Raw genomic sequence first — 15,967 nt, forward strand, 5'->3', positions numbered from 1 at the left:
AGTATTCTCTATCCTAATGGAAAGTACCATTTCAGGGCTGTTACGGACCTTTACAATATCGCAATTCGCTTTGGCATCAAAATATGAAGAGTACCAAATTTCAAGAAAAACGGTTTACCATGTTCTTAAAAATAAACAAATTATGTTATATTTCTTTACCCTTAGGTCATATGTACATAGGAACTTTAAGTACGTTTTATTTTTATCTGTAGAATTACCCACCGAAGTTAGATACACAATTTTCTTGACACCCTATATAGAATATAGATGAACAGTTTTAACTTACAGATTATGATATTTTATTAAATATTTTATGTATTAAAAAAACAAAAATAAACTACAGATAAAAATAATAAAAAGAACAAATGGTTATAAATAATAAATTAATATCTGTTAAAAAACGAACAATATTATTATTATAGTAGTTTTATTTATTTGATATTATTATCAATTTTATTAACCTAAATTGTACATAATTACCAATTAAAAATTATGATGGAAATTATTCAGTTTTGTTAAACACTTGTACCCAAAATCAAAAATAGAACAGATAAAAATAATAAATAGAGCAGTTATTTTTAAACACGTTTTTATTTATTTTATATTTCGAATTATGTTAGGTTATGCAGGATGAGTCTTAAATTAGTGCAAATATTTTTAGGGGTAATATATTTCGACCCCAGACTACGATTATGTGGTTTATTTTCGCGAAAAATAATGAAAATTTGGATTTTTTTTTTATATTTGGAAATATATTTTCTTGATAATATGGCAACATAGGTAGTAGATTAAATTCGCAAGAAAGAAACCCCGGAAATGATCCAGTAGTTTCAAAATTTTAACATAAATACATTTTTTTTGGAAATTTTCAAACTTGGTTATTTTGGATTTATTTGAAAAACGGTAAAGAGAAAATATGTTTCTTTTATCGAGATCTACCATCCTTGAAAATATTTGCACGTATTTAAGACTTACCTTGTATATTATTATGCCTAAATTCACTAAAAACTCAGTAAATGACACATTTTACAATAACAGTAACATAGTTTATAATCTGTTTACTTAACAAAATCTAATTAATTTTATTTTTGTTGCTTTATACACATTTATATTTTTGTGGAGAAAAGTGGAACACATTATTTTTATAATAAAAGACATTGATTAAGTTTAAACAATATTTTATTTTATTCACAACAAAAATTATGTAGCAGCTTAAACAATGGTGTGATAAATTACAAAACATTTGACTATAAAAAATAAAATGATAGATATTTTTGCATGATACAATAATTCTTTAGGAGAAAAAATAAATTAATAAATATATGTGTTTTTTCTTGATATACATACCACTAATAAATAAATAATACTTGTGTAACAATAATAACTTGCATTTTATTCTACTAAAATGTAAAATAGGAAAATTGCACTAAAAATAAGTTAATAACTTTGGTAAAAAGTCTTATTAGAAACACATAGCCATGAGCGTTATAGGCCCAATACAACTCTGTTTTCTATTCGGATTTTTGTCTTTAACGGATTTTATTCTTTGGAAATTCGAAATTTTCGTAAAATGCTCCACACTTTCGGACTTATCTTGATGTTTAGGACGGTTAGTTTTGCCACTATCCGGATCTTCTATACGTTGATGATCTTCGGAAAACACAATTTCAAACTCTGGTGATTCGCTATTGAGATTTTGCTGGGCTCCCTCAGTATCGGATATAATTTTGTAGACGGTTTTATCCATATCGCCAATTGATTTTCCATAAGAATTATTTAGCATTACGCTAACGAAAAGAGCTACACTAAGCAATTTAACTGCCATCATGTGAAATGTGAATATGACAGTATACTTTAACTCACGCACAATTGTTTATACGGGTACGGTACTACACAATACTAGTCGTTCACTGGGGACACCGCTTTCTTGAATGAAGCGAAAATAAACACACGCAGAATTTATTTAAAAGACTGAAATTTTCATTGACCTCCTGTGATGTCGATAAGGACGCTTTGTGTTGATAGCGTCCAGTTAAATTTGATATGGGATTTTTGGGATTTATGAAACATAAACCGGTATTACCGAAGATCTTTCTTTCCGTTAAAAACATCTTTGTTTGTCAATAGCGGAAAATAAGTAATACATTTAATTTTGTCTGCAAATATTAGTCATCGATTTCTTGAATGTAAATATTTAGAGGGTTTTCCTATCAGTTATAAAATAATATAAACACATACAATGATTTTCATATGTTTTTTGAATGTAATTATACAGAAAATCAGATTGTCTAGATTGGATTACTTGGTGTGCTAATAGATACTTAGAGCTCGCAGTGATGACCAGGTCGCAGCGGCCAGCCAACGACCATGCCATTAAATCAAATGATAAAAAAAATCAAGCGGTCGCAGCTTGGTCACTGTGACCAAGCTGCGATAATAGGCGATAATTGTTTTGAGTAGTGTATTTTTTGTAGTGAAACTTTTTTACGCGCGATGGGAGTAAAAATTCAAGACTGCGACACACGGGAGGCGTCAGGAAAAGTGATAACGATCAGAGGTTAAGACGGAGCGTCGTAACTCCGGCCATATGTGCGTGATCTAGGGGGCTGAAACTGGGAATGCAGATGGGGCTCGATGAGCCCAATTTTTTTATGATATTTTGATGACGTTTCGTGCACCATGAAACTCCATCATCAATGGCGAAAAAATTGTCCGATTTAAAGTCGATTCTCACTATACCTTGCATTTCCATTCCATATCCATTCTATATCCGTTCCGTATTTTTTAATTGTATGACGCTATACGTAAGCTTCCGTTTCGTATCAGTTCCATACTTTTTATTATACAATTTATATCATTACGAAAGTTTTATTTTAAAAACTTGTATCTTTTGAAAAAGGTAATATATTTAGTTAATAAGTGAAAGAATAAATAAGTATCAGCAAAATTTTAACAGAGCTGGTACATATATTACAAATGTAAGTACTTGACAACGCTGTTTCCGATACGCTTCAATCCGTCCGCCAAAAATTTATGGAAGGAAAGGATATGGAATGGAAGGGAAACGGAACGGATAATGTGCAATTCATTTACATGATAAAATATTTTTGTAAACGGAAGGGAAACGAAAGAGAGCTGATATATGGAAGGTATAATGAGAATGAACCTTTAATGGATCTTTGGAGCGTCGTAACTCAATCCTTATGTGATCTAAGGGGCTGAAACTGGGAATATACATGGGGCTCGAAGAGCTCTATTTTTGTTGTATTTTGACGTTTCGTGCACTATGAAACTCCATTATCAATGATAAAAAAATTGTCCGATTTAATGGGTTTTTGGAGCGTCGTAACTCAAGTCCTATGTGAGCTAGGTGACTGAAACTCGGAATTAGTCGAGGCTCGAAGAGCCAAAACCAACTTGACGGCGTACGCCTAAGAAACGTCAAAAGTTGATGTCGTCCGATTGCGACCAAATTTGGTGGGTAGGCTATTTGAGCGACGGTGCACACGAGTGCACATGGTCCCACCCTGCAAAGTTTGATACGACGTTTCGTTTACATCTTCATCAGGGACTAACGATTTGATATTGAAGAAAAATGTGGGTCGATTTCGGCATAATTGGGGACGGCCTACTGGATGACGCCCCCGACGTTTCGAACGGATGCCTCTAAATGGACTTTTCCTTGAAAAGGATTTTTCTTAATTATGGGTCGATTGGAACTAAACTCGGTACATAGATAGAGGTACCCGAATGGAGTCCTCAGAAGGGCAGACGGAGAGGACGAAAATAAGAAAAAGTTTCACTTTATGATCTCATCTCTCAGTCTAATTTGTAATAAAGCAATAATTTAAAAACATCATCGTTTTTTATTAGAAATTTCACGAGATACTCGAGAAAATCTAGAAATTACCTCAAGAAATTACGATGGCCGAGAGAGCATCAGGAATCCTACTCTTCAATGGGAGCCCCCCTAAATTACAATATAAATATATATTTTTCAAATTCTTCCAATTAGAAGCAAATTTCGACCTGCGGAGCATCAACATCCACACTTACTGTTTAGTATAGTACTTTGTTTCAGTGTGCTTTAAAAACGCACACGTAAATCAGGTTTTCACACAGTTAAATAAGGCCATGAGTAATCAAATCCACTCCAAACCCCAATAGCCTATATGTGCTAAGCGATATTCCAACACCTCGTCTTCCGCCGAACCAATACGCTGATAAAGAAATATAAAAAGAGACTTCAGAAAATGAGAACTTCCGATAAATAACTAAATTGAAGAGCAAAATAAAACACTAATTCACCGCAATACACCAAAACACTTTACTTTTGCACTGGATGCGCGTTTCACTGACCATGATTTGACTGACCACTGAACTAGATTTTAGTGTTTTATTTTGCTGTTTACCACCAAAGATTCCAACCCTTAACTGTAATAAATTGAAGACACAAACAAAACTTGAGGTTTCAGAAAACCACCTTTTTATAGATGGGAAACGCTTTTAGGGCCAGAGTGTGGGGATCTCCCTCATACGAGAGGGTCTACCCACTAAAAACCCATCTGTGCTCTAAGCTCCCCAATCTCGGTGCCGCCGAAGGCATTTCATCAAGATTAGAGACTTATCCTTCTTCTATGTTGGTCTTGTCTGTACCCAGATCTTGTCTTTTTCGTCCTTCGCCTTTTTCTTCATAATGTTCCTTAACATGCCGCGAATCGCTTCGATATTTTCATTCGATGATATTAGAAGGTTTCCGACGTTTACTCTAGTAATCTTCGTACCACATACTGTTTCTGCGTTTTCCCGTATATCTTCGTGCGCGGGACACTCAAATAGTGTATGGTTAGCCGAGTCTGACGCCTCGCAATACCAGCATGTAGGAGAGTCAGCCTTGCGGATCCTGTGCAGATACTCGCCAAATACAATTGCTTACGTGATGTAGTAGTCCGTGTTTGCTTGGTCGCATTTTATCCAGTCTTTAATATTGGTATGAAAGTCTTTGTCCATCCGTTATAAAGCCAGGAATAGTCGGAAGCTCAACCGATCAACATTATGCCCTGAATAACTAAAGGACCCCCTGATTTCAACTTACCACGCAAAACCTTGTGCAAACAAATGGAGAAAGCTACCATCTCTCTCGTGCGATCACGGAGAGGTCCAAATGATCATACACCTAATAGAAGAACGTCTCCATCAATCATACTAAGGTCCTCCCTCCCTGATATCCTGACTACAACGTTGACGACAACAAAATACCTAGATGTGTGTGAATTCTTTATGTTTTTTATACGTATATTATTTTTTATCTTACACGCTATACAGGGTAATTCAAAAAACATGTGCCATCTCCCATGGGGAGATTCCTCCCGTAAAAATAAGATTTATTTTTCATATTAACATAGGTCTGATTCTGCTTTGTTTCGTAGCTAGAGGAAGTGAGTCTTCATTTTTTTTTTGACTTATTATAATTTTCTTCCAAGTGTTTTTAGCGATTCGAATGAAATTTTGAGGGTAAAAGTTACTACTATATATTCTAATGCTAAAAAAGTGTCCAAATAATCACGAGGGACGTGCATTGGAGTTATCACTCGAATATTTTAAGTTGTCTCTTGGTATTTTGTCGATTTCGGTCTCTTTGATGAGATAGACAATTTTATTAATTTGCCCCAATCCAAGTCTTGCCAAGCTGCAACCTTTAAGACATTTTAATTTCATTAACTTGCCAAAATATTAAATATGTACTCATTGATTCCTCATCAAAAATTATAAAAAATGTTCCTCTAAACATGAGTGCGGAAATGCATAGTTTTAAAGTTACAGGATGTTAAAACTTTAAAAAATAGGCCTTTTGTAATTATCTTAAATACCATTATTTTTTAGGGAATTTGCCGCAGATAGCACTGTACAGGGTGGGTTAAATTGGACGCTTTTAAAGGGAAACACCCTTTTCTATAGGAGATGACGAAAATTAATATCGGTGTCTGGAGCTCAATTTTTATCAAAAACATGATGGTAAACCGCATATTGATATCTGTTACCCTTTCCTAGCTACAATTTTACTACGAATTTCAGGTATCAAAAAGCCTTCCCAAAGATGAAATTTAAAGGGGCCGCGAAACGACCGCTCATTGGCTGTGACGTCACTTCGCATATAAACACGGCGCCATCCTGGTTGTTAACATCGACTTGTTGTTCAGCGTGGTTTTAGCTTTGTGTAGAAGTGAAATTGCGACGAAATCTAATAATTTGTTTTATTCTGCCTAGTAAAATAGTGTTATAAATTAGTTATGGCCGCCGAAGGATTTGTAAAAGCTTCCACAAACAATTTACCTTCTGTAGATATGTTCATGGTAATGGAATACATAAAAAAGGACGAATGTTTTAATTCAGCTGAAATTAAAGGTGCAAAAGCAGCAATGTAAGTACTCATTTATGTAAAATAGTAATTGCCTTTTTGTTCCTAGGTATATTATAATACCTAAAAGATTCAAAAACTGTTTGAGGTTATCTTGTTTTACTAGTCCTGCAGGTAATAGGCAGGGCTTGTAATAATTTCATTTTATTTCCATACTAATGTAATTATTTATTATTTTTAGGGCGTCTCGTAAAGAATATGGAGACAGTGCTGTTGGATATGTTGAGCTTAAACGAGAAGGTCCATTCTGTACTGTGCAATGCAAGATTTGCCCGGAGTATAGAATCCGTTCTAAAAATTATGTTGTTTGTTTGAAAGTTGATGAAGCCAACGAAATTATTCTAAGCGTCGAGTGCAAAGACTGTGCAGCAGCTGCAGGTAACTAATATAATATACAGACCACCATTGACATTTTTTAATTTTTTTGTTTTATTTCTCGTAGGTGGTTGTAAGCATGCTCTTGCATTTCTAATGTGGATGCATCGCCGGACAGAAGAACCTTCACCAACAGAAGTTACTTCTTATTGGAAAAAACCACGGCTATCTGGTGTAGGAACGTCACTGAAATTCACAACAGCCAGGGACTTTTCCAAAAAAACTGTCAACCCTCCAGTTTGTGATGTTCTTTCATTTCGCTAACTAGTCTTGGAGAAAGTTCCAAGTTGACAGGTCATCTGTTAAAATATACTTCTGAGACATATGAAGAGTTTATTTGAAAAACTGTCATTATATAAGGTAATGTTGCAATTCAAAAGCAAGGGCGGTATAGAGTGTGTCGATTTCATAAAATTTGCTGTGTCACAAATGAACAACTCTCTTTGTTCTGAAGCAGAAAAGAAGACGAGAGCTCAATCGGAAAACCCCTTATGGCATGAGCTTCGATTTGGACGAATCACAGCTTCCAAAATATTTGAAGTTGCACATTGCAAAACTCCAGAGGGCACTTTAGTAGAATCAATAATAGGTTCTTACAAAGTGAGGGACAACAAATTCATGAAGAGGGGAAGACTATTAGAAAAAAAAGTATTAAAGTGTGCCGAACAAAAAGTAAAGTGTAAATTTCAAGAGTGCGGTTTTTTTACAATGCCTTTGTTGCCTGTCCTCGGAGCCTCACCGGATGGTATCTCAAAAGATTACGTTGTGGAAATTAAGTGTCCTAGCAGTGTAAAAAATAAAAACACTTATATAAAAGACAATAATATTACAGCTAAATTTAAGGGACAACTCCATTTGCAAATGTTGTGTGCTAATAAAAAAAAAGGGTTGTTTTGTGTTGCATCTCCAGATTTTGAAGAATCAAATAATGTAGAAATTTTGGAAATTGATTTTGACGAGCAGTTTGCTAATGAGCTTACAGCAGCAGCTATAGAAAACTGGAAAAAATTTGTATTTCCTAAGGTTTTTGTAAGTTGTCAATAAATATTTGAAAAGTTAAATGTGTTTTAATTTACTAAAAAAATGTGTTGTTTGTAATCTAATTAGTTTATAATCTAATTTGCAAAAACTAATTTACTGTGTTGGGATATAATGTTTAAAATAAACTTAAATATTTTTTTTATTTAAAAAAAAATATATATAAATATTTACATTTTCTATTTACACTTTAATGGTTATATTAAATTACAAAACTAAAAACTAATAGGTTAATACATATTTTCACATTTGTTTTATAATTGGGTTCTGTAAATTAATTAAAGCACATGCGATTTTAATTACTGCATCAGTCTGAGCTATTAAATTATGATTAATTACAGAATGGGGCTTTAAATACTGAAATTCTCTTATGCGTCTAATAACCCGCTCAATATGTATTCGTAGACTAGCTATCCTTTTGCTTCCATTACTTCAGCTCGAGTGGGTTTTGTTGATGAGGAAACACTTGGAGGTCTAACCAAATTGACCTTCCGCTCATGCAGGAATTTGGCAATATCCTTAAAACCTCTGTCTGCCATTACACTTGATTCAACAGGTACTTGGTCCAGATACCCACATGTCTGAACCAACAATGAATCACTGATCCTTCCACCATATCCAATGGAAATAAAATTTATGAAACCGTCTGGTGTTGATGACACTAAATATTTCAAAGTTTTGCATTTTTTATATTCTGACCAGGTAAGAGCTTGCTGTACTGGGTTTGTGGGTTTTTCGATCTCTATTTCCAGACAGTCAATGATAGACTGAACATTATGATATCGAGCTCGGAATGGAATTGGCAAAAAGTATTTAATTTTCTCACTAGGTGGCCAAAATATTAGTGTACTCAAGTAAAGTTTTAATTGGACCAAAGACTTTGCAAATATTTTTGATGCATTTCCTGTGGACGTTCCAAACATGTGACCTAAACGTTGAAATGGGTCATTTAATTTTATTTTCATTAGTGTCAAATAAATATTGTCCTTCGTTAAATTTGTTTTGGCACTTAACAAATTCACTATATCAGGCAACAACATATTTGGTGCCCCCAGGTAAAATTTGGCGTTTTTTTCTACTACACAACGTGTCACATTTAGGGCTTGATATTCCTGTTCTTGTTTGTCATCTATCTTTATGTCACTACTTCCTGCACTTACAGTTGATGCAAATGAGCTTGACTGAGATGCAGCATAACTTTTTTCGATACTGCTACTGCTACTTGCTTCAAATAATAATTTCTTTGCTTTCTTCACTGTCAAAGGTGATGTAGCAGTATTTTTGAGCAAAACATGCATTGGAGAAACTGCTGAATTCCGGACTGGAATTTTTAAATTGCACTCTACATACTTGCTAGGATATGAAGGCCGAACTTGAATGCCTATCGTTTTCTGCTTATTTAATATCTCTTCAGGTTCTTGTTGCACTTCCATGCCTATCTCAGCCGTACCTAAAAACATTAAAGTTTAACATAGAAGAAACCTACAGCACAAGTGTCAATACTTACTAGTTGAGGGAGTATCTAAAGCTAAAGACTGACCAGCAAAACGCTTTTCATCAGCTGCTTGAGCATCTGCTACCAAACGTTTTCGTTCTCTTTTCATTGGCAAAGAACGTTCAAGAACACGAGTCGCAGTTCTCTTTCGGTCTGGTTGGCATTCAAAAATATGTGGAACAGCATCTCGTTTCATTATTATTTTTCCACCCATAAGTTTAAAACGCACATAATTTTCCATGTACAGCAATTGAATTTGCTAGGTGCTATGAAAAAAAAAGTAAAAGTATCTATCACAGCATTTTTGATACATCGGTGTCCGAAAATTACCAGAAATAAGTTGTTATAAAAATTTTCACATTCAAAGAAACATTCGAAGTTTTTCCTATATTTAGGTTTATTATATTATTTTTTTAGTATAAACTTGACTTATTATTATGCAGGTGTAAGAATAGTTAAAGAATTTTTGTTTTAAATTGATTTGTTATTAAAGTTGTTATTAATATCTTAGGATTATGTAAAGTTATTAAAAAGAAAGCCAAAAATGTAATAATATACAAGGCAAAAATGTAATAATATACAGGACTATTTTTTTTTACAAAATGTCTTCTTCCAACTAAATAAAAAAAAATTATCAGTTGGAGATGGAAGATAACATAACATCATTTTTAACTTACTTTAAAGTGGTCTTCACAACAGAAAAATTCACTTTTTGATTTGGGCATATCACGTCTAGCTGCTGAGAACCATAGTTTCTTACGCCCATAATCCTGAGGCACATGCACAAAGAGTTTGTTTGGTGTACTTACAGATGTGGTTGTACAACGGGGCACAAAACACCACTTATTCTGAGACCCGTACATAGGAATTTACCTATGTAATCACTCAAACACTTGAAAATGGTCTTACTAAACTGTGGTTATGCATGTTTTTGTTTGTAGCCACGAAAATAAAGTCTTAATTTACTCTTAAAACGTCTAAAACACACAGAACTCAATTTAAAAACATGAACAAAGTTGACATCGCTTCACTGTTTATATGCGGCATGACGTCACACGGCCTCAACCTTGGGATACCCTATTTTAGCGCCAATTTCGGGCGTTTGAATTTTAAATGTTTTTTTTTCTTGAAATACTTTTTGAAATATTTTTTTTATGTTGCCACCAGATTTATAGCTATATAAGCTCTCATTTTCACAGTTTACAAAAAAACATGAAAATACCCAATTATCGAAAATTAATATTTAATGAACATTTTAAACAAAACCTAAAATTGATTTTATTTCATCACAATTCGTTTATTTAGACAATAGAAAATCGATAAAAGAATAATTTTTTATTGATATATTAGAGTATGCGGTTGACGTGGACGTTTGTTAAATTTTTGAAACCTAGGCTCAAATTGTATCTACGATTATACTTTGATTATCTAATTTCTAAATACTCATTTCAGAAAAACAGTTTTGGTACTACAAACACTATGAATTTTACATGTTATAAAAACTGCAGTATTTCACTGAAATGCTCCATTTTATAATACGTACTTAATCAAAGTATAACAACGCTAGACAAAAAAATTCACAGATTTTGCAACATGCGCAACCATCATAGGCGTATTGAAAATACCAGACACAAAAGTCCGCGGTGGTCAGCAATCACCCGTTTTTTACATTTTATATTAACTTGTGGCGTCATTTGGAAGAGCTCAATAGAAATATAAAAGAACTAAACCTTGTTCGTTGGAAAGCAATTTGACATTCGTGACGTCAGCACTCCGGCAGTCTAACGTAAACGTATCATTTATCGCTATTCACAAATATATTCCAGATACGTATAGTGAACAAGTTTAACGTTCGCAACGTTAAATAATTTTGATATTTGATTTTTATCGTGATGGTTTTTTGTAAAAGTGAAGAATTTAGTGAGGAAAACATTAATGATGGATATGAACGTGTGCGGATTCGTGATTGGTCACGATCACGATCACGACACTATGACGGGCTCCTATACCCACGTAGGAGCCCAAAATATGCAAAAAGGGGGTCAGTTTAGCTTAAGTTTAGATTATGTATATATTTTTTATTAGACTCACTTCTTCTTTTGCATATTTAGGTTTAACCAATATTCGAACTTAGGTGTAAATTTAAATTTATGAATGTCCCATAAATTTATATTCGCCGTACAAAAAAATACTTTTCACCAATTTTCACAATAAAAATTAAAAGCTATAAATCATGAAGAAATGAAGGAATAAGGGTGAACGGGGTGCCGCACCGGTAGACCAAGAAGATACTTGGAATGTAAATGTTAATTTATACTCGAATGGAGTTGCCTCACAGTATAGGCATATTTTGAATCCCTACCGTGCATGGTTACTGTAGATAAAAATAAATTAAAATATAGTTGGCTCCAACGATAATTTAGTTTGCAGCTTCTTTTCATCATACCTAATAAAAAACCGTCACAACCACTACGCATAGTATGTACTTATGTATTTTTAAACATCATTATGAAATTAAAAATACATAGGTGCCCATATTATCATAACGGATTTTGTTGTGCTGAAAATAAGCAGCAAAATATATTATCGATTGCATTAATAAGACCTCATTTCGGCCCTCAAACGTCCTTCGATGATCAACGCCGGCTAAACTATCGACCTACGTGTTGACAAGTTGATTAGGCAGGTTATTGAACTCGTGTGGCATCGAGCATGTCGTTTTTTCAAAGATGGGTCCCATATAAACGCGACCAGAAGTATTTTCAATACTAAAATGTAGAATAGACGATTCTTTTTATGTATAGTTCATAGATATAATTATAGTGATACATCAAACAATAACACAAACAAGCGCAAATTACTTAAGTGGCATAGTTTTTTTATCTTTGGATAAACATTTTAATTTGAGATAACTACTGACCATATAACAATTATTGAATACATTTGTCGAGCTTTGATATTATTTTTTCATAATATTTTTGTTAATAGTAGTATTACCGGAAATAAAAATTAGCCATTAAATAAATTGTAAATACTATCCAATTATAAAATAAATATCATCGTGAAACGTTGAAAAATTTTGTATTATTACTATTTTAATTTTACTACTATTTATTATTTATTATTTTTTTATTCAATTTTTACGGCACAAAAGCATACCGGGTTGCATTCGGAATTCGCCGACAAATTAACCGCTCGGATTAGGTCGGGTACAGCGACGATACGTGTATTCCATTTAAAATAAGCAATATGATTTTCAAAAATTTCATAAGGCAGTTTTCAATTTGTTATTTTTAGTATAAAATTCTAACTAAAATTTTGTTAACTTAAACAAAATTCTCTCTGTTAGATTAATTATTAATGGAAAAAATAATGGATTACTCTGGTGGATTATCCTATATATAGAAATTACTAAGCAAACCAAAGTAACACAAATAAATTGTTATTAGATTAAACTGTTTTTAATCGATTTATTAGGGGTTTTGAAGCAGCTAAATAGTTATTTAGCATATTCAATAAAAACATATTTATCATGGAGACAAATTTATTTTAAAATCATGTATAGATATTTACTATTAATTTATATAACATTTATATAAGTGTTATATAAATTCTCTCAGAAATGTCTATATATCAAGGTTTATAAAACTGTTTTCGCTCAAGCTGAAAACATTTTTAGTTGATTTATAGTGATACTCATAAACCATTATAAAACAATAATAAAATACTAAACAATTATGTTTTATTACTTGATTTTGTAGCAGTTTCGAGAACTATGCTATACTAAGGGCTGGCAAAGGTTAGTCTTGGGTCGAGATTTCCGTATGTAAGAAGAGTACAATGCGTTTATAATGTACTGAACAAAGAGAGGACAGTAAACACGTTGCCAAACGTATGAAATAAACCGAGAAACTGTGCACATCGCTAAGAGACGTGGAAGGGGATATAGCAGATTTGTCGCAGTTGACCGGTCGACCCTCAATACCTCTGTCAGTACTGAAAGTTCTAGGGAAAGGTGTACGTCATGCGTTCAGCTTCACGATTTAATTACGTCTCTTGATACTAAATTTGTTTATTTATTAACGAGTCGTTGTAATTTTCCCTATAGCTTGATTTTTTTAAATGCAAGCTAGAAAGACTTGCATCTTTAGTAAAAATAAGTGGAATTGAGTGGGTGTTCGATAGTGGTCGCGCTATTAGAACTCTGAATTCAAAAATCGATAGCTCGAAATCTATTAGAAATAATAGATTGTAGTTTTTTTCAAGAACTTTGTTAATATTTCTGCTGTATTTTCTTTGTGGACAGTATGTAAAAATCTTTATCAATAAAAAAATTACACGATTGCTGAAAATTGATATGCTCTAAAAGTAAATGAATGGATTGTTTACAATTTTTGAATGGAAAAAAACAACTTTGTCGAATTTTTCTTATGTAAACATATTGTAAAATATCCGATCTTGAAAATAAAAAAAAGTTTCAATATTTAAAGTCGTTCTTGAGTTATGGCAAAAAAGTGTGTTAAAAAGTTGAGTTTTTAAATTATCGCGATTACTGACGTTTACACGTTATAAAAAAATGACACCCTAACGATATCCTTATAATTCAATTTCAGATGCTCAGAAATATGTCTAATGATTTTATCTAGTTATCTCTTGAAAAAAAAAGTCTTTTAAAAATAAGCGGTTTGCGATCGTGGTTTTACTTGACTTGATAGGGAAAGGCGTATCGGCAACGCCGCAACAGAACACCGTCGCGCGTCGCCTCGGTCGGTCGCATTTCTCTCACTCCGACTTAATAAGATCCCTACGCGATTTACTTCCACACATGTAAATGCCGACCCAAAAGTAACAGTTGCCAGCACGGTGTAACAATTTTACTTTTGGTAACAATTTTGCTACGCGCGGTGGACTTACAAAACTATTTTATAACTGTTGCTAAGGGATATACCTAAAAAGCGGTAAAAAAGCAAAAGAGTCTTCTATAATAGAAAAAAGGTCAAAAGTTAAGCTTATAAAAATTATACAGCACTAACCTCGAAATTCGCAATTTCATTTATTTGGTGGTTTTCATAACAAATAATTTATTGTTAGCACTTATATACAAAATGTCACAGATTTCACGTTGAAAATATTGCAAAAGGAGTGGTAATTTTAGGAGAAAAGATCAACGCAAATATAAATCGATTTTGAACTCAGTTGGCGCCAGTGTGATATCGAATCAGCAGCATATGGAATATAATTTTCCCATTGATGATCCTTATATAATCGAATATGACGAAGAAGCAGGCAAATCAGAAACTACCACAGCTTACAGAATAATATAGCTTGGACACTCGCCAATTTTTCCCACGCTCGAATTTAAAACGCCCCACTCCGACGATGCTTAACTGAATTAAGCGAGCGACAGTCAGCCTCATTCAGTCGATGCATAACCTCCACCGGTGACGAGTAGGGCCGTATTACGGAAGATTTTAATTCGATTTTTTCTTATATTTAACCATAGGTATTTGTGCTTTTATTTCAATTTTATTTTTATTGTTGGAATGGGAAAAGGTTTTCCGGGATGTGCGGTTACTGCTGGTTACACAAATAATTATGGAAATAATTCAAAATATAGTCTGTTTAATTTTCAATTCAATTCAAAATTAATGTTCAATTCAAAAGTATTCACACTTTAGAGCTTTTCAAAACGATAAAGACCCCTTATTTGGAGCCTTGCTAATGCCAAGTGACCATTTTTTTATTTAGTGTCCTCATTGGAGGCTATTTTTATAAGATTTGTATGTAACTATCTATGTATGTATGTATGTTTTTGCGGGGCAAATCTTGTAAGCTAAATTAGAACCACTTCCTTTTATTGTAGGAGATTGAAATTTGGCATGTAGGTTCAGACCCGATGACAATACATTTTTTGCAAGGCATGACCCGAATTTTTGACAGCTGTCAAAATGGCGGCATTTTTGAGGTTTTTGATTTTTTAAAATTCTATTTATGAATGGATCAGGCTAAAATTATATATATAGGTATATTGTGGGTATATACATATGAAAAAAATATATGGACGGCAATCTTGAAAAAATGACAATTTAATGACATGTCAAATTTTCAAAGTCAACCGATTTTCATAAAAATTGATATATAGGACGGCCATGGGCGAAAATGAAAGAAAAAATTTTGAGCTGTCAAATTTAACAGCTGTCAAAAAAATTTCAAAGTTGTCCGATTTGGATAAAAATCGATGATGGCCATGAGCTAAAATGAAAGAAAAAAATTTTGAGCTGTCAAACTTGACAGCTGTCAAAAAAATTTCAAATTTGTCCAATTTTGATAAAAATCCATATATTGGATGCCCCCTACCCCATAGTCGGTTTTCATTTTATTTGTCTCACATTTGAACTGTCAAATTTGACAGCTGTCGTTTTTTTTTAAGTTCTCCTTGTTTAATGAAAATCGATATACATATTATTAGGATGCCCATAGAAAGTTATTATTTATTATATTATTTTCAAAGTTTGTGTTATGATAGACCACTAGACCAGGAATTACAAGATAAAGTTGTCGTACAGATTTTTATGAGTGCAACTGTACACTCAAATCTCGCGGCAAGCTTTTATATATTAATATTAAAATTGTGTAATGAC

The 15,967-nt window shown here is 33.1% G+C and overlaps 1 protein-coding gene across 1 annotated transcript; it reads left to right on the plus strand.

Moving 5' to 3' along the window:
- Positions 1-7,156: 7,156 nt before the first annotated feature.
- On the plus strand, positions 7,157-7,837 carry LOC115875674. The gene has a single exon (XM_030891205.1). It carries the CDS (start codon positions 7,157-7,159, stop codon positions 7,835-7,837), a length of 681 nt encoding a protein of 226 aa, XP_030747065.1.
- Positions 7,838-15,967: the final 8,130 nt, after the last annotated feature.

This window comes from Sitophilus oryzae, unplaced genomic scaffold (assembly GCF_002938485.1).
Source record: "Sitophilus oryzae breed Bouriz unplaced genomic scaffold, Soryzae_2.0 scaffold_1393_pilon_pilon, whole genome shotgun sequence".
Classification (NCBI taxonomy): Eukaryota; Metazoa; Arthropoda; class Insecta; order Coleoptera; family Curculionidae; genus Sitophilus; species Sitophilus oryzae.

Coding starts and splice junctions, on each gene's coding strand:
- LOC115875674 (XM_030891205.1), top strand. CDS start 7,157: ATGTTGCAATTCAAAAGCAAGGGCGGTATAGAGTGTGTCGATTTCATA.